Source organism: Myodes glareolus, chromosome 3, assembly GCF_982192425.1.
Source record: "Myodes glareolus chromosome 3, mMyoGla1.1, whole genome shotgun sequence".
NCBI lineage: Eukaryota > Metazoa > Chordata > Mammalia > Rodentia > Cricetidae > Myodes > Myodes glareolus.
Window position 1 is genome coordinate 94,920,105 of NC_142028.1, and position 23,308 is coordinate 94,943,412.

General features: G+C 39.3%; 1 protein-coding gene across 2 annotated transcripts in view; it reads left to right on the forward strand.

The window, feature by feature from the left end:
- C3H1orf87 (chromosome 3 C1orf87 homolog) overlaps positions 1–22,754 on the forward strand; it is a 74,594-nt gene extending 51,840 nt beyond the window's left edge. For both annotated transcript variants that reach the window (XM_048453454.3, XM_048453455.3), the window contains exons 9-12: positions 5,993–6,057; positions 12,290–12,363; positions 15,438–15,645; positions 19,723–22,754. In XM_048453454.3, the coding sequence (XP_048309411.3) occupies positions 5,993–6,057; positions 12,290–12,363; positions 15,438–15,645; positions 19,723–19,883 (508 nt within the window). In that variant the 3' untranslated portion in view covers positions 19,884–22,754. The remainder of the gene's footprint in view (positions 1–5,992; positions 6,058–12,289; positions 12,364–15,437; positions 15,646–19,722) is intronic.
- The last annotated feature ends 554 nt before the right edge of the window (positions 22,755–23,308 follow it).

The window sequence follows — 23,308 nt, forward strand, 5'->3', positions numbered from 1 at the left end:
TTGCTTGTCAGATGTCTCTTCTGACAGGCACATTTTGTGCCCCTCAGTAAGAGTTAAGATTCCAGGAAGACTGAACTTCTCTTATTCAGGAGCGCCGTTTCTACCTGGCAGTCTGGACAGAGCTGCCTCCTCTGTGCCCTCCTGGCTGAGCATAATTGGATCTGCAGTAACTAGCTTAGTGAGCAATGACAAACAGAAGCAACCCAGCCGTACAGGAAGTACAATCCTTGCAAATCTAGTTCCCCACACCCTGGTGCTAAGACCAAAGTGAACAGATTGAAGAGTGAAGAAAGACGGCTGGCTCGGGTGGATACCCAGAGTTCCTTTTGATTATATGAAGTTTCCAGGGGAACTCTTCCCAGAGTTAGTTCTATTGAGATTACAAGGGTGCACTGTAAAATAGCCCTATTTTAATTTTTTGGTGTTGTGGCTTAATGTCTTTTTAAATATCAAAGGTTATTATTATATAAAAAGGCATCTGTTTTATAGTCTCTAAATAAATGGACAAAAAGTAAGACAAACCCACTGATATTACTAAAATGTATGGGCACTCCTTTGATGTATCAGAATCCAGAGTGAATTGTCAGCAGTCATAATCTAGTGGGATGTGAGGGAATCCACAAGCTACCTGACCTGGGCTTTCTAAGAACTGTGCCAGGCAGAAGATGCACTGCTGTCTCCTGCTTGGTTGAGAGACCACAGACAAGTCTTCCCACACTAGAAACAAGAAGTAGTACTGCTGACAATGTTATCCCCCCATTCCTGCCCAAGCACAGGTGTGTGGCTGCTTCCTAACACAGCCCTCATCGATAGCTATTCGGAGAACACATCTTTGAAATAACAGGAAAGATTTGGGCTGAGCAAGGTAGGAGGTGGAAAGCCTGGGCTTAGTGTTTGCCTCTAGCAGTGCCATCCCCGAAAGTTAAGTTGTGTCAGCACAGAGACAGATGGTAGTTGTGTATGCTAAGGAGAGTATGGATCATGATATATGATACCCATATCTTGTATCCAACAAGTATGGTGAGAATATCTAAGAAAGGAGAATCTGAGATGCCAAGCATACACAGGAATTGTCACCTGTCCCTTGTCTTCAGGCCTATGGGAACAGTGAGCAGAACCAGGAAACCAGGACAAACTCTCATTTAATGGTGAATACAGAAAAAAAAATCAACATATAAAGCCTACTTTAAAGGAGTACTGCTAACATAAAAGAAAATTTTAAAAAGAAAATTTTAAAAAAATCCCTAAAATAAAATAAAATAAGCATGAAAGAACATGGGAAAGGAAGCTTAATCTTACATTCTCTAAACTTCAATAGCCTTTGAAAATATTTCTGCTCTTAAAAAAAAGAAAATATTTCTGCTCTAAAACCTACAAAATCTGTAGTTCTCTCAAAGATGCAAAAGCCATCTTGATATGAATTATAAAACAATAAAGAGATAAGAAGAGTGAGACAAACCAATAATAAAAATTGAAATTTAAAAAGTATTGAAGATTATTGGATAAAATTATGAAAAACTTTGGAAAGAATGGGTGATTTCATGGAACCCTCAACTTCTCAAGAGAAATAAAGTCACTAGACATCAATAAAAATAAATAAACAAAAGGAACACAGTAGAAAAATCTAATATGTTATGTCAAACTTAAGGGACTCCTACAGAATCTATCCCCCAGGAAGTGTGGGAAATATTGGGGGGAAAAGATAGATCGATCATATTAGACATAAGATGAGAATACTAAATTGACTTGGCATCATTGGAAATAAGGAACAAAATAGAGAAATGAAATAAAATAAAACCAAAGTTCTCCTATGGTAGCTCATTTTTTTCCTTATATAACAAAATTCTGAATTTCTCTGTTGTAATTTTAAGTATATTCATTTGAAAGCATTAGAGACTGAAAATCCAAAATCAGGTGCTTCATTAGCTTGGCCTCTGGCTAGAACCTTTATACCTGAGTCACAATGTGACCAATGGCATGTGGCAGAAATACACACAAAAGAAGATATTGCGTGGCAGGACGGAAAGCCATTGATTTGGAAGACCGGTATTGATAATTTTGCAACAACTAATTGTAAGGGAATTTACCAGAATCCCTTGAGAACTATATTAATCTCTTCCAAGGGTAGCAGTCCTGGTACCCTAATAACTTTCCTTTAGACTCGACCTTGCAAGGATCTCAATGCCTCAATATTGCCATGCTGCAGAATGGAGGTCTAGTATATATTAGGTGATCGACACAAACCATACTCAAGGGACAGCACAAACTAAAGAAAGTTTACAGAGCTAGTGAGAAAGAGCCCCGTGCATACAAATTGAAAACTCGCTACAAGCTAAGCTAAATTAAGAAAAAAAAATGCCCTTGTGTTTGTGTATTACAATGAGAAATTTGTATTATAAAGACAAATAAAATTTGTCCACGATCTTTACTGAAAAATAAAGGGGAAATTAATTAACAATGGATAAAAATCAGACTGACCACAGACGTCTACAACAGTAAATGTTAGTAAACACTGAAAGAATGCCCATAATAACAAAGTGGAAAATATGGCCATGAAGCCAAGTTGTATGACCTGCCCACTCGTGGATCTTGAGTCAGATGAAAAGGGTAATAGTTCATCCCTTCAACCTGTGTCTCAGAGTGAGTAGTTTACAATAATGAATAAAAGGTACCTAGAACACTCTACGAATTCTATATTAAGTAAAAAAAATTGAAACTTGTTGGTGTTTGAGAAAGGACCTCTTGTAGCACAGGCTGGTCTAGAACTTGCTTTGTATCTGTGGATGACCTTGAATTACTGATCATCTATCTCTACTTCCCAAGTGTCATCATAAGTACACAATGCTATACTCCCTAGAAAGTGAACTCAGGACTTCATTCCTGCTAAGCAAGCCCTCCACCCACTTAACTACACTCCCAGTCTAGAATTTGAATGTGAAGCTGAATCTTCCTGAATCTAGAATCAGGGTCCCAGTTTTTGTTCCCTAGCTGGAATAAGAAAACTTAGCACTTACTTTTGTTATTATAATTACAAAATAAATAATTGTTATTATATTTTGTTAAAATATTTTGTTATTATAATTATATTGTTATTACAACAGGAACCTATTCTTACACTTAAGTTGAATACTTTTTTGAAGGTCTAAAAATGAGATATAGAAATGAGAACTATTTTGTAGAATAATCATAAGAAATGTATAGATCACACAAGTCCCTTATGCCTTTCATGTGAGACAATGCCCAAGCCAAAGCTGTAGGACTATTTGCTACCTTCTCTTCCCCCTATTCTCAACATGTAATCAAGAAAAAGTGGAAAACTTTCTAGTAGTGTTTTATCTAGGGCCTTGTCTCCTATAGTTTTTTTTTTCTGTTTATGTACTCATTACTCACCAGTGTGTGTGTGTGTGTGTGTGTGTGTGTGTGTGTGTGTGTGTGTGTGTGTGTGTGAGATCGCGCACATGCCTGTAGAATTCAGAGGAAAATTTTGAGAATCAATTGTCTCCTTCCATGGTGGGTTCTTGGGATCAAGTGCAGGTTATTGGGCTTCTATAGCAAAGTCCTTTATTCCCTGAGCCCTCACTCTGGCCATTCTCTCTTACTTGATATCTGACAACATGGCCTGACATTTCCTGACAGCTCTGAAAAATAAATGGAATATGCAATCTGTGACTATCAGTAGATCTAGGCTGTTGGTTGTGTTTTATTGTAAAAGTTTGGAAGGTGGCCTAAGAATATGCCTGCTCTTCCAAATAGTGTCTAAAATGAAGCAGTGAAGAAAGCTGCAGTCTGTTTCCAGGGCTGAGCTAATACCTGATGCTTATATCATAATTACCCTATGAGAGCTTTCTCTCCTCCAGCTTCTCTTTGCCATCCTAGGCCTACTGCATCTTTTACATTCACCTGGTTTTCTGGTTGCATTATTACATCAGGATTTATCTCTTTCTCACATGGAGCTCTGGAGGCCACATGTTCAAATCTCCTATCAGAATCCACATGCTGATCAAAGACTGCTTCTGATACACGATCCATGAATAGGAAAAGGTTTATGGGATATAAGTGAAACAAGCTGGTTTCATTGTTAACATATCACTTCTATTTAAAGAGAATAAAATTATATGATATTAGAACTCCTTGAGAAAACCTAAGACACATTTTTGTCAACTTCCTCTCCATCTCAGTTGGTCTTCTGATGGGTAAACTAGAAACTAATCTTCTCTCCATTTAATCTGTTTGTTAGCAGCAGACACTGTCTCTCCCCAACATGAGCAAATGTCAATTTTTTCATTTGTCCTCATTTACTAGTTCTTTGAGAACTTCATATAATACATTCTGATCATATTCATTTCATGTCTCAGTTATCCTAGATTTATTTCCCCATTCCATCCACCCAACTGTGTCCTGTCTTACATTGTATGGATTCTAATTTATGCTGCCTGTATACTCCTGAATGTGTAACCTTCATTAGCTCTCTCTCTCCAGAAACCATCAACTGCCAGAAGCTACCTCATTAGAGGGTGGGACTTCATGCCTCTGCCCCTCTCCATGCTAGGATGTGGTCTGGGTTGGACTTGGGCCAGCCGTGTGCATGCTGTCACAGTGGCTGTGGATTTGTACCTGCAACTTCTCCATTGGACCTACAAAAACAGTTTCCATTTAGTCAGCCACTGCCTCTGGCTCTTGCCATTTTTCTAACCCCTCTTCCACAGTGACCACTGATATGTGGGAGGAGGGTGTGACTCAGGTGTGCCATTTAGGGCTGTATGTCTGGCGGTCTATGTACCTTGACCAGGTGTGAGTCTCTGGGTTAATAATATGAATCAACTCACAATATTAGGAGGAAATAAAAATCACAGAGGACCAGAAACAATTGAATGACAGAGATAAAAGCAGAGACAGAGGTGGGACAGAAGAGAGGAGAAGGAATAAAGTAATTCATAAACAGGTGGAACACCGTCGTAACTGAGCAGAATATGGATATTTGACTATAGTCCTAATCACACTATATCCAAAATGAAGCCAGGCACCTATTACTGCCAGAGGAGCATGTTTATGTAATATATAAATGAGTTCTAGGCAAGCAAGTATAAACAATTTACGCTACCAAAATTTCGCTGTATTATTTTATGCTTTAATTAACTGATTTTTCAGTTGTGACATACATTTCTTCCAGTACATTTTTTTTATGGGAAGTCATTAAATGTTAAGTCCAGCACAAGTAATGTAATTATCCTATTTCTATGTTTGTTGTGTGTTGCAATCCTTTTGACACTCATGGCAACAAAAAGGGACATTCCTGATAACCATCCGAAATGAAGATTCCATGCCTGATTTAATTTATATCCCTGATAGGTAAAGGTATAAGATTGTGAGGTGGAAAAGAGGGCAGAATAATGCTAACACTGAAAGGTCATGGACTTATTCATTTTCCTACGTAACAGTGCAAAAATAATAGCTAGTCATGTTTTTACTGCCATTAGAACAGTAATTGATTTTATGGCTAGAGGTGACTGTGACATTCGTCAGATTTTCTCATAGTTCCTGGTTTCTGGATGCCCTGAGTTTGAAAGCAGACTCCAATCTCCAGTCTGCTGGCTTTGCTGTAATTCATTCATTTGTTTCGGGGTGCTGAATTTTTAACCTATGGTCCAATATTATGTGTTTGTTTGGTTTTTAGACAGGGTACTACTGTACAGTTTAGGCTGGCCTCAACTCCCTAATCCTCCTGCTTTAGCCATGTCCTCTACCCCTGATATTCTGGGATTGATGGCCTAAGTCCCACACTCATCTCTCTCTTTCTGTAAGTCTGAGGACATCTGGTTCCCTGTACCAACACTCTTCCTGGTAAATATACATACCTCAAGTTATTTGTTTCCTGCACTGAATCAAAATCCCTTTCAATGTTGCTGCCAACCAGTAAAACTCAGCTTGGCTGCACATGCCCCCGAGGGAGAGGAAGCATCGCTACTCAATCCTGTCTCCTCTTCTTACGCAGGTGGCAGAATTTTGTTAAGTGGCTGAACAGGGCCTCTTCTGATCTGTTGTGCGATTCGCCTGCAGGTGAGTACTGTTCTTTCTTATTCGTCAGCAAACCTAGCTGGGTTTTATTTCATTCTTCCCAAAAATACTCAGTGAAGAAAAGACAGGACTGAAAATTTTCTTAAGAACCAATTTTTTAGGTTTTTGGATAAGGAAAAGTGTGAGTCTTCGAGCTCCATATTTTAATTTCTGTGGTAACCTTTTGATATGAATATAGCACACATACACATGAAATTGGTATTATTAGCTTAAATTTCAGATGCAGTCTCTTGAATCTAGAAGTCCTTCAGGTTAGCATCTATTTGAGTAATAAATCACCAAATATCATATACAAATATAGTTATCAAATATATGTATATTTGATAACATATATATATATATATATATGCCTAGATATATGCTTAGCGCAGCAACCTTTATAAATGTCTTAAAATTAGAAGTAAGGAAAAGATCCTTCATTTAATTAAATTATACTACAACTGGCTGATTAAATTGTTGAGTTTTAAAACAACACAACTGGGCTGCCACATAATGATTTCCATGACATATTATTAAGTGAGATTTTAAAGATGAATATGGCAAAATATTTAGCAATTAGCAAGTTTAAATATGACAGGTGAAAAACATATGCATTTGTATTAATCTGTTGCTATGATTTCTGTACTTAAACACCCACTAACGACTGTGCATCACAGTGCAAGGTACCAAGTGTGTAGGGTGGGGTGTGCTAGGGGATGAATATGTCAGTCTATATCTAAGTGGGCAGGGGGAACATGGAAAGAGGTATAGGGCATTAGTTATATAAGAATCAGAGACTGAAAAAGTTGAAAAGAAAGTAGGAAGAATGTATTTATGATCCCAGCCTCTATAACAAATTTTTATGATCCTGGAACTTTAAAAAGTAGGAAAGGTTTCAATCACAGTTCTGATGCCTGCAAATATTAAATCTAAGTATCACTGAGGGCCATAATCCCTCCGAAGTCTCTCGGAAATGGCCTCTGGTTGCTTCTTAGTACTTTGAGTAGGAGGTTGAATTCTCCATTCGTCTGTTACATACGATCCCCTTGTCTGCCCACATGTTCCCTTGACCGCCTTCTGCTCCCTCTGTATCTCTGTGTCCAAAGACCTTCTCCTTCCTCTTAAAAAGGTCTCAGCTGTTCTCAAGTTGATTATATCTATAAAGATTGTTTTCAGATAAGACAGACTCACAAGTGCCAGTGGGTAGGAATTGAACATGTAACTTGGGGGACAGAGACATAACTCAATACTTCGCTTTGATGCAGTCCAGTCCTTAGTGACTAAGAAACATTTCCAACCCTTGGGGCTGGAGAAAGCATACTACAGGTTGGCATACTACATCAAAAATCTAGAAGGCAGTATTCTTATTCACCTGGTCAGGTATCTCTAATAAAACTCAGATAGTTAGAGGAAAGCATTCCCCAGGACATCCTGGGACGCTGGGTCTTAAGTACCCAGTTTGGAATGTTGGCGTACTTGTGTTGCAAACAGAATCCCATGTTATAATGCTAAGACCTCTAAATGCTTTCCTGTGCCTGTGAGTTTGCATATAACTCCTGCTGAGAATGAGAAAGAGTGTAATAGCTCAGCCCTTCCTCAGCACCAGGGAGATGCTTGCACCATCTTCCACAGGACTTTTCCTCTGCCTACATGCATCCTGGCACCTCTCTAACCAGATTTCCTTAACTTTTAAGGTCATCAGTCAGATTGTGTTGGTACGTACCCAAACATCCTCAGTTTCATAATCACTTTTGTAGGCCCTATCTCAAAATGCAGCCACACCCAAGCTACCCGGCATTACAGTAACAGTACACAAGGGCTACAGAGACACAGTCCATCCGGTAGCACATGTCACAGATGAAGTACTGGTTTTATAGATAAGTAATAACTTTCTATTATACTATTTACTTTACTCCACTCTGACTTATTCCATTATCTTTAAAAACGAAGAGAAAGAGGGAGAATAAGAAAGTTCATGTGCAAAGGAGATGGATTCTAGGAGGTGTGTAGAATGACTGGAACCTGATAAACAGAACGGACAATATCAGTCACTGTAGAGCAACCAGATGGACAGGGAAGGATGGCAGTTGTTCCTCTGTGTTATGGACTCATGGTTACTGAAAATTAATGTAATGAGAATTTTCCATTTCTAGATCACTGAATCTGTGATGAAGTTTGATGTGCAGCTTGGAACCAAGAAAGACAGTAGTTAAGATAGTGTTAGAGGCTTAGATTAACTGGAACAAGCTCAGAGTTGCAACTGCCTATCAGTCCTACCAAACCAGAGGGCACTGGATTGAGTTCAGTGGTCCTACATTGCAAAATGTAGTTTCTATCTCCAAAGTGGGTAAAAGAAGAGGAGAATCCCCAGAGAATGAGAGAAGGCTGTAAGCTAAACAGCCAGAAGTTAGCATCAGTGCTGAGGCTCAGTCAGGAGATCTTGTAACTCTTAGCACATTTTTTGTTTTGTTTTTCCTTGGGCTACACCTTGCAGCTATTGTTGAATACAGTAAGCACTGCTGCCAAAGCCTTTGCCGTCTATGTAATTTTCCAAGTGCTTTTCCCTCAGGCATTTGCATGGTTTGTTCTCTTGTTTTTGTCTACTGAGCATTCTATTTAATTGTGATTAATTTTTAGGAGGCCTTAGGCAAATTCCTTGGTGCCACATGTTCTTACCTGTGAATCTGTGTCTAGTTGTTATGGCACATATCAGGACCTAACATTGTTGTGTGTGTGATTCCTAACTTCACAACTAGAATGTACACTGTAGGAGAAGAAAGCTTGTCTTGTTCACTGTCGTGTGTCCTTTCCAAGACAGTGCCGACTTCTGGTAAACACTTGACCAGTGTGTCTTCCATGAATGAACGAGTTGGAAGCAGGCTTACAGCCACCTCTGATATTAGCAGACAACCGGAATTTTCATCTTCTTAGTTACGTCATTTGTGGAATAGAGATAATTTCCACCTCACAGAATTATTCTAGATTATGTGGGAAATGCCTACCATTGGCACACTTTTGATATATGTTAGTTTGCTGATCACATAAGCTTCGTTTATTAGAACTCATCAATCCAGAAGCTTTTACTTGGATCAAATGCCCTCAGCTTCGTCCCATTTTCGAATCACCTAGAGAACACGTTTAAAAAGTATTCCCCTTGCCTGAAATCAGAATTTAATTGGTCTTGTGAGTCATTTGCACACTGGTTATTTTTAAAGTTCCCTGGGTTGGGCTAATATACAACAGCACCAAAGAATTCTGATTCCAACAGTCAGTATGTGCGAACAGAAAGGAAGGCTGTATGAATATAACACTCTCCTGGCAGCCTTATCAATTCTGGTCCTTCCCATGCTTGGAAACTTCTAGAAGCCAGTGGGGTTTATTTCCCCAGTGCAAATCTTTCACTGGCTGACTAGACAGATGTTTCTCATTTGCCCTTCCTGCTGTGTTAGGAGGAAGAAAAAGAGATCTCCAGCACAGGTCTTTTAAACAAAGTTTACATATGTAAGTGATTACCTTTGTATACACCATCAGATATGACAAGGGAAAGGGGGAAATTAAAAGAAACTAAGCAGACTTTTCATATATTCTCCTAAGGGAACCCTGAAAGGCTCAGACAGCAAGGAATAGCTAGAAAGAGGTAAGTCCAGGTTCTAGGTCTTATTCTAAAAAGTGCCATGCATTAACTGATGCTCAGGAAAATGCTTGGCATGCTGGATGGTAAATCATTTCCTGTGGGGAAATGAGATTTGCCTAATGTTAAACATCCTCCATTGTTGAATATTTTACATACATGATTTTAACCTCATGGTATTACTGCACGTTCATGGAATTTCACAGGCGAAAGAACTGGTCCAAAAAGTTTACAGTTGGTAGAAGAAAAATACAGGGTTAATGGTTAGGTTTGTCTGACTGTTAGTCAACACTTCTGCCTTTGTGCCATACATGGCTGCTAGAGGCCCTTTAGCTGTCCATCTCTGCTTCAGAGTAAACTGGGCATTTCTTCTTGCGATAAAGAGCAAATTCTTTTCTTTCACAAATGCGATGCAGTGAGTGAGCAAATCTCAGTGCAAGTAGATGTTCATGGCTTCTCGTGATAACTTAAATTCTCTACAGATTAATTCAGATTTGCTTCAAAGGGACTGCTATCACGACCTTCAGTGAGCATCTGTCTTCTTAGGGTTTCTATTGCTATGAAGAGACACCATGACCACAGCAACTTTTATATAGGAAAACATTTGATTGGGTGGCTTACATTTCAGAGGTTCAGTCCATTATCATCATTGTGGGACATGGTGGCATGCAGGCAGACATGGTGCTGGAGAAGAAGTTAAGAATTCTACATCTTTTTTTAAAATTTTTAATTCTACATCTTGATCCACAGGCAACAGGAAGTGAACTGAGACCCTAGGTGTGGCCTGAACATATATAAGACCCCACAGTGACATACTTCCTCAACACGACCATACCTACTCCAGTAAAGCCACATCTCCTAATAGTGCCACTCCCGACGAGCTTAGAGGGGCCAATTACATTCAAATTACCACAGTATCATTTGAAGTTTATTCTATGGTATCTGGGTAGGTTATGAGAGATAAAGAAATACAGAGACACGTCCATGTTTTCAGAGGATTGGAGAAAGGAACTACACATTTAGTGGCTTTATTTTCCGAACTTCCTGTAAAAGTGCATAGTCATTCATATATAAGCAAGCTCAGAGGATCATTCTCATGCTAGGTCCTAAGGCTTCAAGTGAATATGAAATTGCATTTTCTTCTTTATCAACAAACTGAAGAACTGGGGAAATTACTTAGTTTGTAAAGTGTTTGTTGTACAAACTGAAGCACCTGAGTTTGGTTCCTAACACCTATGAAAAAAAAGAGCCAGGTCCAGCAAAGCATGGCGCGGCTATAACCACAGGGCTGGGGATGCAGAGACAAGAAGGACTGCGGCAATCAGTCTAGCTAAATGGTAAGTTCTAGATTCTAGGAGAGACCCTGCCTCAAAAATATAAGATGGTGTAAGACGGAGAGTGTCTCTGGAAGATACCTCTGACGACTAGACACACATGTACTCGTGTTCATAGTGCATCAATACATATGTACACACCAAAACATGTATGCCCACATTTACTATGCATATGTGAACACCAACATACAAAAAGTAATTGAAAAACATAATTCATATTGATCCAGGAATGCAATGCTAATAGAGTATTACGAAGGTGATTTAAGCCTGTTGTGGAAATTTAGGAAACATTCTTCATTTTTTTTAACATTTATTGAATACTTGCTATGTTCTAGCTAATCCCATTTAATACTAGCAGTTACTCAAGGTGTCCTCCCCTCTCTGTCACAGACACACAGAGAAGTTGTTCAAGGTGATAGATCTCATAAGGAAACTATCTAGGATTTAAATCCAAGACTTCCACCTCAGAACTGACATTCTTGCCCACTATGTTATATTGTCCCCTTCCAGCTTTGCTTATTTTGGCTCATTTTTATTAAAAAATAGTGAGACCCAACTAAGAACTAATTTATATTTGTTAGCGACTTATTAAATTTCACTCAGCACTCTGTGCTAGCCACAGGGATTTAGAGTTTGTAAAATCCTCCCTAGGCTGTGGAAGATTGAGCAGAAGGTTGGTTGTTCAGTAACTAAAGCAAACTGGCCTTATCCATGAAGGCAGCAACCGACAGCCTGGGAATGGGATGTATACACGCAGTTGATGGGAAAGGGAGTGCAGAGTCTACGTTCTATAGGACAGAGTCACAGGAAGAGACTGTCAGTCTTATTAAGCTGAACAGGCCTTTCTGGTTCAGGGCCTTCCACAGGTTGTACTCAGCTGGTCCACACCTTTGCTTCACGGGCACCATCACAGTGCCTTTGTCCAAATGACTCCTGCTCATTCCTCCAGTAATCAGTTTGCCTCACTTCCTCCAAGAGTAATCCCTTGCCGCGGCTTCTACTGTTTCTAAATAAACTGAAATGCTTTCCTATGCCCATAGATTTTCTTTCTGTGGTATGTATAACAATTGTTTTTGAATAGTTTGTCTGAGAAACTATGTGGAAATTCACAGGTAGAAACTTGCCTTTTATCCACCAAGGGTCTCCCAGTTGCCTAGCACAAGGCAAATCACCCAGCAGAGCCACAGAGCTGCATTTCCTCATGCGTATGTATACGTTAAATGTGCATGCTGAACTCAACCCTCCTCTCTCTCTCTGTTTTTCTTGTTAGGAAAGAATGAAAAGAAAACCCCAAGGGACTTGGTCGAAGTCCCTGAGAGGCCCCAAAGCAAAACTGAACATGTGGTATGCATCTGGGCATGTGGAGCTCTTGGGAGGGCCTTGAGAACCCTGACTGCATCCTCCCACCTCTTGCTGGGCTGGAAGCCCACCCTCCCCTATGGATTCTTTATTCCTACCCTACACCTTGCTGTCAGACTCCTTTAGGACCTGCCTCACATGGAAAGGAGAGGCAGATTAACTCCTAAAATATGATATGGTTTAGTTCCCACCCTGGTTAGTATGTGGACAACTCTTGCCCTTGATCATTGATGGGCTTGCCATGTGCCCCAAGCAATTGTTTCTGTCGCATGTGTACAAGTGAGCTTCCAAAGCTTATGGCCACCAATTGCCATCAGTCTAAAGGGTGGTCAGAAGAGCATTTTAATAGCTTAGCGCCAGCTTCCAGAACCTGAGAGTGACCTTTCCCTAAGGGATCACTTCTTAAAATTTAAGAATTTCTCTAATTTGAAAAGAAAAAAGAAAAACAAAAAAAATAACAAAAAATAATTGTCTAGCAAATGGTTGAAAATCCATCTTAATATTCTCAGCAGTTAGAGAGGAAATTTTGAAGAATTGCAAAGCAGCATGGGTTTTTCGATTGTTGTTATTTTGAAATGTCCAGATTAGAACTTGATTTGTCTTAAAGTGATGTGAGGCCTCTTCATGCATTTCACACATGGAAATATTTTAGAAAACAGTATCCATTTTGGCAAGCATCTTGCCATGCAAAAAACAACCACAAATGCTTTTCTCCTTGAGTGTTAAATCTGTTGTGAATAAGATTATCAAAAAATACATTTTGCTCTTTTATTTTGCCTCCTGTTGAAGGGGCTTTTTTGCTTTTCCATAATAACTGACTCTTCTCACATCCTTGTATAAGCAGTCTTCATTATCCCACTTTTTAAAAAGGAGGTGAAGCAGGGGGTTGATAAAAACAGCTTTCCTAAGATACCAGAGAAAATATTCATCCCATATGTCCATTCATTGATTCATTCATTGACATATTCATTCGATAAGCACGTGTTGAAAACCTCTGTTAGGCACTACCTAGATTTTTTAGGTTTTTCAATAACTATCTCATATGACCTTGACGATACATCAATCACTACCTCTAGGGCAATAGATACTTAGGCAAATATAATACCAAATCGTGAGTGCCTGCATAGGCAAATGAGTGATGAATAATAAACTCTGTCCATCCTGGTCTATAAAGGAATGCAATATAAGAAATAGGATCTGAGATGGGTCTTGCAAGTTTCATAGGAGCCCCATTATTTCAGATGCGAGCAACAAAAAGGGCTTCTGTAACCAAGGGAATGGCATTATTAAAAGATAAAGACAAAAGGCATCTTCAGTTGTCAGGCTTTGTGTGCCTGGGGAAAAAGATGCCCATGTAAGACTGAAAATGATAAGCCGAGAAATAAGCAAAAAGAACATTAATGTCCACTGGGCCAAGCAAGAATTTGGACTTCTCCTGGCATAGAAAAGTCATATAGGCTATGTTAGTTACTTGCTCCTTCACTGGGCCTGGTTTGGGTTCACACAGTCTCTACTTCTCCTTGTCTTTAATTATCAGAGAGTGGGGAAGTACCCAAAGACATTAAAAGTGAATAAATAAAACTTGACTTTTTTGGTAAAATAAATCCATGTATGCAAGTATAGTAAATGAACAGATCTCTAAAAGTTTTGCCATTTCTAAAGTTGCCCAAATCTTTAAAAATGCATAAGAATCACTATTTTGTTTCTCTATGTGAAAGTTTTCTTTGTCCCAAAGTTAATTTTATCAAAACAGAATTATTTTATACTCATCCTGAAAATTTACCAGTTTCCTGTCAACTGTGTCAGCGCAATTTCACACAGTGTTCTAGTATTTCAAACAAAAAAATTCTTCACATTCCCCAGGAGCGACCTCACCCATGTCTGTTACCCAACTCGGAGGCGAACTTGTTACAGCCATTCCTCTCCGGAGTGTGGGGTGCATACACCACTTACACTTGATAAGTTTGACATCGGAAAGAACTGCAAAGCTTCAGATATTTGAAGGTTAAGGGAACAACCCAGATGGTACAAATCAGAGGTATTGTTTTATGCTGAGTTGTGAATATTTTAGATTGTGATGAACAGAACAAACTCTATAGCTTAATTAACTGAAAAAAATCAGAAAATTTTACTGTGTTAAATATGGACAGAAGTGTAACATGAACTAAACCAAGGAGTAAAATATAAGCAAACTTTTTTATTTTTACTGTGAGCTTCATGTTTCCTGCCCCCTCTCTGCTGGACAATAGGTGCACTAATTGTTTTGCATTGGATGCCCAGCCTCAAACCATGCAATATGTATGGTGTTTCTTCCTATAACCACATGGACTAGAAAGGCAGGAGGTGAGTTTCCTGAAAGCCCAGAGTAGTGCTGATCAGGCCATAGACATTCACAGAAGCTGCCAGGATGTCTGTCTTACTTGGCACCACAGGGTCTCATTTGTCTATTTCATCACACTTCTTTGCTCTGTCATAGGCATGAGATTAGGATATTGAAGTGATCTAGGCATCGCTTCTATGCCCTGCTTATAGTTTTGGGTGTGGTATGAGGCCTGCGCAATTTTAAAAATCTCTTGTCCTTTCTGAGATTCCATCTCCTTTGTTAAATTATAGTCAGAGAGAAACTTAGCTACTCTTGAAACTTGGCCCGCAGGTCTAAGGTGACACTATTATTGTGCCAGTCACTCGTTCACCACAAACCACTGCGGAAGTCGTGGCTTTTTCTAGAATCCCAGTCCATGTAAATTCCTCTAGCACCCTTAGAAAAGGACATCAGATCTGTCAATCAGGTCCCAAGTCCTTTGCCTGTTTCAAAGCAGAAAACTGGACAAAAGTGATGATGTCACTTTCCTCAAAGAGAGAAAAACTCACCATGTTTGCATTCAGCAAAAACTTGGCAGAGAGAGCCTTGTGCTGGCGAATACATGAGACTCTTCCTTGCTTTCCAAAGGCAGACCTTGCAATAAATCTTTCTACTTGTGTGGCCTTGTCTTTGACCAAGAGTTTGGAGCTCCGGGTAGTGAATGTGTGCCAGTGAGATGCTTTTGTTGTTTTGGTAGAAAACTCCAGAAGAGAATCTATGGCCAGAAAACCCTACCAGTGTGATTTCAGCCCCACAAGAACCAGTGAACTCCTTTAAGAATAGGCCAGTGTCTCAGCCTGATTTGAGTCCAACCATGATGAAGGAGGCTGAACAACCTGAGCTGTGGATAGACAGGTTCCGGAAGCTGGAAAACGCCCTCTACTTATGTGACCTGAGCAACACAGGTAAAGTATGGACTCCAAAGTCCATTAGCCTATGTCTATTTGTGTTCTAGCCTACACTTCAATGTCTGGCTTTCTTCCATTGTACAAGTAAATCGAACATTTTATCTAGAAAACAGGTGCCTGGCACAATCAGAAAACACGAAGATAAACCAAAGAATTCCCCATGAGGAGACTGAAAATGGCGTTGTGTTTCTTATTCCTACCTCCACTCGTCCACCAGTTTAACACATGCTTCATTCTTGCCATTCCCCTAAATCCTTCTGCTTTCAAAACTCCAAACTACTTAGCAAGTCGAAACCTAGTGTCTGCACGCCTGAGTTGTCTCCTCTACCATTTTTACTCTTAGCATTCCCTGCAGTCATAATAGGTCACTTGCCTTTCGCCAGATATGCCTTACTTTCCCATTTGTTCAAGTCCTGTGTCTGCCCAGTCTCCTTCCCAGCAATATTATTTAAGCTGGAATCCAATCACTCTTCTCTGGAACTTGAGATGGATCTAGGTCAGACTTCATCTGGCTTTGCCAGCTTCTTTAACATCTACCATTATATTGGTATCGTGCATATGTTACTTGAAGGTTGTTGTTCCCTCACTAGTAGACAGTTTTTTTCTACTGCCAGAAACTGGCATAATTGTTTCAAACAGGTTTTCTTTAATTTGGAGGAAATAAAAGACTATATGCCTATAAATAACTAAGTACAACATACAAGGTGACACAGTCTCTTAGACTGTGCCATGTGGGCATTCAGAGAAAGAAGAATCCTTTTCTGGAATCAGCAAAGGCTTTATTAATGTTAAAATGGTCGCCAATGGTTTAGTGCAAGCATGCCCTGTAAAAACACTTATATGAAAATAGCAATGTCTTTATTCTCTTTGTGTGTTTTTTTCTGTTTTGAATTTCTAATACAATTTTAGATCCCCTGAAATATAATTGTATAATATGCCAACTTTTTTCAATAATTATGTGAAAGGAAGGAAGAAAAAGAAATTTAGAAAGAGCTGAGAACTTTACATACAAGATTAAGCTAACTGAATAATAAAATATGTATTAAAAGTCTTCTAATGACCCCAGCACTGTGTTAGAGTCTAGACCAGGAAGAAAACCAAAGAGACTGAGTCACAGTTTCTGTCCTCAAGGACAGACTTCTAGGACTTGTGGTAGTTAACAGCATTACAAAGGAAAAGTAAAGAGATAATATATAATAAAGGTTTTTGGTTAAAAGGAAAAATTGAGAATCAAGTAGTCCAAAGGAAAGACATCAGGTGCATAGTTACTATTACATATGAGAAAGAGTTCTAATATATTATGTGCTTCAAACAATCTAAAAAGAAGGAATTCTGGATAATTCCCCAAGAAGTGACAAGTATTTGAGATAAATATGCCTACTCTGATTAAATTTTACAAAATTTTATTTTTTAACAGTACAGGGTACTCCATAAATATATATCAATTGAAATTGCTAATATAAAGAAGGAAAGAGCCAAGTTATGAAAGGAAGGTTGGCATATAGTGTGAGCTGAAGTACCAGAGACAGTACTGGGGAGGCATAGCTAGACCTGAAACATGATGTAAGGAATTCTTTGGTGATGTTAACAGGTTATGCTATGTTTAAACCATCTTCTGCAAATGTTAGGAGGTGAGCTGACTTGCGACAGAAAAAAGGGATAAACAAGACAGACCTGGAAGTTTCCATTAGATCATTAGACACATGGTGATGTTGAGACTCTACCTGAATCCTGGGAGCTAAGATGAAGCATCCTCCTTTGCCTGAATCCATCAAAAGATCAACCAGAGAAGGTCATCAATAAAGCTGAGATATATCAGTTAATGAAGATTTCTCTGGAGCAGAAGGGAGAATAAAAAGTTATTGAAGCAACCCTGAGCAGAGCTACACACTGAGTAGTAAGAAAAAGGCATTTCTAAATAAAATATCAAGTCATGATAATGGATAATGGATGCTGGATCCTAAACTTAGCTGCTAAGAAACTCCCCAAAGATTTGAACCTTTCTCATAGGAATGAAACAGTCGAAGGAAAAATGTAGTTTTACTGACTTTGGGGACAGATGCTCAAGGCTGTGAGATGCCTTTTTCATGCCCCTTTCACTGTTTATGCCTGTTTTCTCTGTTTCTATGAAGTTTGCTAGTGGCTCAACAGCCAAAGAATGTATCAGTCAGGTCTGGGAACATCTACTACTGTCTTTTAATGGGAAAGCGGATTAACTAAGGTCACGCTGTTGGTTCATTAGCCACAGTATTTCACAGACCATGGAGGCCTTTATGGATGCGGAGCTGACAACACCTGCTCTGCCCACAGATGACTCACTGTTCTTTATTATGTGCAAGGAGCTAAGTAGGGCAGCGCATTCCCTATCCAGCATCCAGGCAGGCCATCCATCATCAAATCAGTGTTTCTGGGAACCTAGCGAGCTTATTCTCTAATGGGGGTTGTGAAGAAAATAGCCTTGAAGAGAAGAAACAAGGAATGACAAGTATTCTAAAGAAAGAGCAAATGGTATACTAAGAATTCACTTAGCGAACCAAAGGCCAAATAGAAAATATAAAGTCAAAGAGGCAGAATGCTGTAAAAGACATTCTTTCCCTAGGCTGGGATATTTTATGCTTTTCATCTCTAAATTTTCAAATTGGCCAGAAGCTGAACAGTCAGTGCCCTTCTTTCCAGAGGAAGAACTCAGGCTCAAAGTGATAACGCAATGGCCAGTAGGAATCTAATTCATAATTCAAACCTAGGTCTTCTCAATGTCCCACTACAGCTAGTTCTCAAGACTTACTATAAGAAGAATGGGGGAATGAGGTGTTGCTTATTTTTAATCCAGAGATATAGATTCAAGCCCAGACTCTATCAGTCAATGTTCCCCACCATTAACACTGTTCAGAACCACCTGCCCACAGACGGTGCCACCCACAGTGAGGTGGACCTTCCTACTTCAATTAACAACTCAGAAAATCCTAAAGGCATGACTGTGTGCTAACTTGATTTAGATAATTCCTAACTAAGACTCTTCCAAGGTGATCCTAGGTTAGTCAAGTTGAAAGTTAAAACTGACCAGGACATGAGGAGTACATCTTTAATCCTTAAAGATATTGGAAAACTTTTGTTTTGTGGTGGTGGTGTGAACTTTATGGGATAGAGTTCATAGTTCAAAGAACACAAGAAGTAAATCATATGACCCATGTCGAATATTATACCTTAATTTCATGTGATACAGTAGCTTACTTTGGGCACCCTTAAGCAAATGATTGAACAACTCTAGGAGTTGTTTCTCCTAGAGAAACTCAGTTTCTCCTTTTATGAAATGGGTCATGGTTAAGGTCAAATAAATCAATTTTGTAAAATGCTTGAAATGGAGTCTGAGACATGGGCTATTTTGTGGGAAAATAGTCATTGTTGTATTTATTGTTCCACTTCAGTTAATCTTTTTACATAGCTTATCTTCCTAATGGTTTGGAGACTTATTTCCCTGTATCTTAAGTGCAGCAACCAACATATCTAAGCTTCCATTTCGGGCTTATGAATCAGTTCATGATCATCAGTAATACTGTGGCCTGCACTTACAGTCCTATCTGTGGCTGTCACCCAACCTTCATGCAGAAACCATGCTAACATTGTCATCATTGAGTTCTATCACACAGGTTAGTGGGAGAGAGTCACAGGAAATGTGTGTCAAGAAGGAGCACTTTAATGCCTACATGTTTCAGAACATCCACAGGTACTTGGATATGAAAAATAAAACATAATATTTATGAACACTTTTAACAGGCACCCCACTTCTGTGAAAATTTGTCCTTAAATGTATGGATTTAAAGAATGAGCTTAAATTCTTTAGAACACATGTGTGGTGTTACTGGACCCATTTGCTTTGTTCTACCCCAAAGTCACACTCCCTAAAATCTAAAAGTCATATCCAAGACTCTAAATATCTTAAGCCAATTTAAAGAATCTTAGAGTCTTGATACATTAGTGTTTAGCATCTACCTACAACTCAATCAAGCTAACATATCTCTTTCCTTGATTCTTCCTTCCTCATTAAAAAAAAATAATCTACCAATGTCATCACAGGAGTTCTGGAAAAGGAAAGAGTCAGACGCCTCATCCACAACTACAATCTCATTTACAACTTGTCCCTGAGTCCTCTGAGAATTGACCAGGCCTTGCGGAGATTCCGTTCTGGGGAAAATGTAAGCTTGGAGCCAGCACTGCGGTACCTAAAAGAGCTGTAAGAACAAGCATGCACTCTGAGAACTGATGTTTCTTTCATCTCCCCTTTACCTGGACTTGTGCCTTTCCTCAGTCTGCAGGCTGGGATAGAGGCTTTGTCTGAGCTGAGACAGATATCGTTGTTCTATCTACTTTTGCCTTGAATTTGGCTATCAGGAGGAGCTATTCACAATGATCAGAGAAATCTAGTTTTCTCTTCTGATCTAACAAGAGTCCAATCACTTACCTTGCTCTTCTGTTCTTACAGAGCTTATTGTCAATGTGTTTGATGCTTTTTTTCTACATTGCTAACAAACTGCTTTTGTTTGTTAGGAAGGATTTCCACTACAAGAAAAATAAAAGTATTGACACTGAATAGTAATCAGGACAATAATTTTAAGTTAGAGTTTTCTATATAAGTCCAGAATCTTTTCCAGGACATGGGACCAGTGTCTCCAGGGATATTTCCCAGAATCCTTGAGAGAAGTATTAAGGAAGAATGCCTGGACTTAGACTTTGGGACATGTTCTGCTCTCTCAGGGCAGGAAAACCTGGTAGAGTTTCCACCAACTCCAGAGTTCTATCTTGAATATGCTCTCCGGATTTTCCTTTCCTAAGCACAACAGAGATAGCCATAGGTTCAATGAAGACTTCCGAGATAAGACATCCCCAGGACCATCACCAATGCAAACTGATTTGGTTGCTAACCTTGAATGGTATGGGAGATAAGATGAATAAGTTAGACCATGTCAGGAAACCATCGAACAAAATGACCTCTGAGCATGCCATATTGTCCATTTTCTAGTGAGGTGTCTCATGATAATATCACATGAACAAACTTTCAATAACCAAAGGACCTAGATCCAGTAAAATAAACTCTTTACCATCTCAACTTCTGGAACTCCTAGACCTGCCTTACAAATCAAGAGAATAAAGACAGGAATAACTTTCTCACTATGCCTACTTGCCAAGTGAAGAAAATGAGAGATTTAGGTCTAATGGTTCCAGAAAACTGCTAAGTACCAGGAAGTTGACACTTCATTCCCCCAACTTTGATATTTCAAATAAGATGTCTCAGAGGTCCATTTCACAGTTAAGCAAATATGCTTAGAAAAGTAAAACGTAAGAAAGCGCCAGGCTGTGCTAATCACTTGCCAGATAGAGGTGACTTCCATGGGGAGCTCTGGATCCTGGTAGACCTTTTATCTCTGGGCAGGAGCGCAGGAAAGGCAGCTAGGGTAGAGGGACCCCCATATCTGATTTGAGATTAGATTAATAAACTTAATCATAATTGCCAACAGCACAAGTTTTGCTGTTGTTCAGAATTTTCTATCCCCATCCAGCAGAGTTCTTATTCTGTTGCCTTAGTAAACACTGATGTACATGGATGGGGCTCATTTTCCATAGACTGCAGTGTAACAGGTGTTCCCAGAATTGTGTGCCTACAGGTGGAATGTAACCAACTCCGACAGTATTACCTGGATGGATGCTTCTTTATGGGGAGAAACCATGGCTAGCTCATAACTCAGTTTCCACCCTCACCATCCAGACTACACCAAGAATAGAAGAGGAGCAGGCTCTAAATACAGCAAAAAAGCCATTCAATACACAGTAGATTTGGCAGTGACTTGATCTCTCCGAACTTCAGTTTCTTCATCTACAAGAAGGAAGTAATTGGACCTCCTTGTAAGAGTGTGATAAACACTGGAAACAATGCCATTTTTTACAGCTCTTTGCATATAGGAAACATGAACTCTCAGGAAATCTCAAAAAAATTGAACAAATGGTCTGTGTTGTGTAACAGAGGGGAGTCAGGCCATTACCATACTAAAACAAACTTTGATATGCATTTTGTTCTTCTAGTACCAAATAACAATTGCTTTTGAATCACCTCCTGTCTAGTGTTCTTCACTGCTTTATCCCCAAGTCATGTGTGTGTGTGTGTGTGTGTGTGTGTGTGTTTGTGTTTGTGTGTTGTTTTAAAACAAATAGAGACATGAAGTAGTGTGGGAGGAGGGGGAGAGGGTAAATCTGTAAATGGTTACAGGAAGAAATAGGGGTAAAAATGGTCAAAATATGTTGTATGAAATTCTCTAAGAATTAATAGAGAATATATATATTCAAGACAGGGTTTCTCTGTAGCCTTGGAGCCTGTCCTAGAACTAGCTCTTGTAGACCAGGCTGGCCTTGAAGTCACAGAGATCTGCCTGCATCTGCCTCCTGAGTGCTGGGATTAAAGGTGTGCGCCACCACTGCCTGGCTAGAGTGTATTATTTTTAAAAGAACAGTAAGACTGGCTTTACTTAGAACTGTCAAAGTGGCATAGGGACTACTGCAAGGGAGTTTTGCCCTAGAGAAGAGGTAATGGGTTCAACTCCAATATGGCAAGGGGAAATGGGAACTTACTGCTAATGATCAAAAATGCAGGGGGAAGAATATGTGGAAAATTAAAAAGAGGCATCAGAGATGGGAATGTAGATTATAACTAAAGCTACCTGATATGATTCCAATAAAAGTCAGGCCACATAACCATAGGATTGTTAGAGTTATGGCAAGAAGAGAATGTTTTGTGTGTGTGTGTGTATGTGTGTGTGTGTGTGTGTGTCTGTCTGTCTGTCTGGGTATGTATGTGTTATATGTGTATACTCATTACTTTACCTAATTAAAAATTAAGGAAACAAAATTTAACTTCAAAGAGAAGCATATTTATCAAGGTCACAGTAGATTAGTAGAGGTGATATGACGTCTGCTTTGAAGCCAAAATGGACATCAATATGATGTCATTATGCTTAAGAATGTCATTGTGGCCTCTGTGGTTTTGTATTTTTCTCAGATAGCATGTTGTATACTCCCTGCGTGTCATTGTGGAATTCTAATAAACATGGAGAAGTAAAGCCTGATGTCTGTTGATTGACAAGCTTCCTGCAGCGAGTGATGGTGTGTAATAAGCTTCGTAGAGACAATCCAGTGGTGTGTGTGTGTGTGTGTGTGTGTGTGTGTGTGTATTCTTATTTTCCAAGCACTGAAAGCTTTAAAGATAAAGACTGGAGAAGACAAAGGCATTGTCCCTCCAAGGGTGGACTCTCTCATATCATATAGCCTTGAGCAATTCATTACGTAACAGAACAATGGCATTTCATTCATATTAAATGAGGTACTGCATCAATAGCTTAGCACTATATCTTCCACACCTCAGAGAAGTACCACAGAGGAAGAAAGAGTGTGTTTTATTTTTATACAGTATTTCCCTTTATCTTCAAGCAATGGGCATAATCATTAGTCTTTTCCAGATATTGAAATTAATTAGCAGTTAGCTCATTCACAGGGGTCCTTTCTGGTCAGCAGAAACTATATTTTACATTACTCTCCTGCCCGTGATTGCTCTTCTCAATACCTAAAAGAGGTTGGTATTACTATGTCCATCCCACAGTTGAGAAACTGAGGCTCA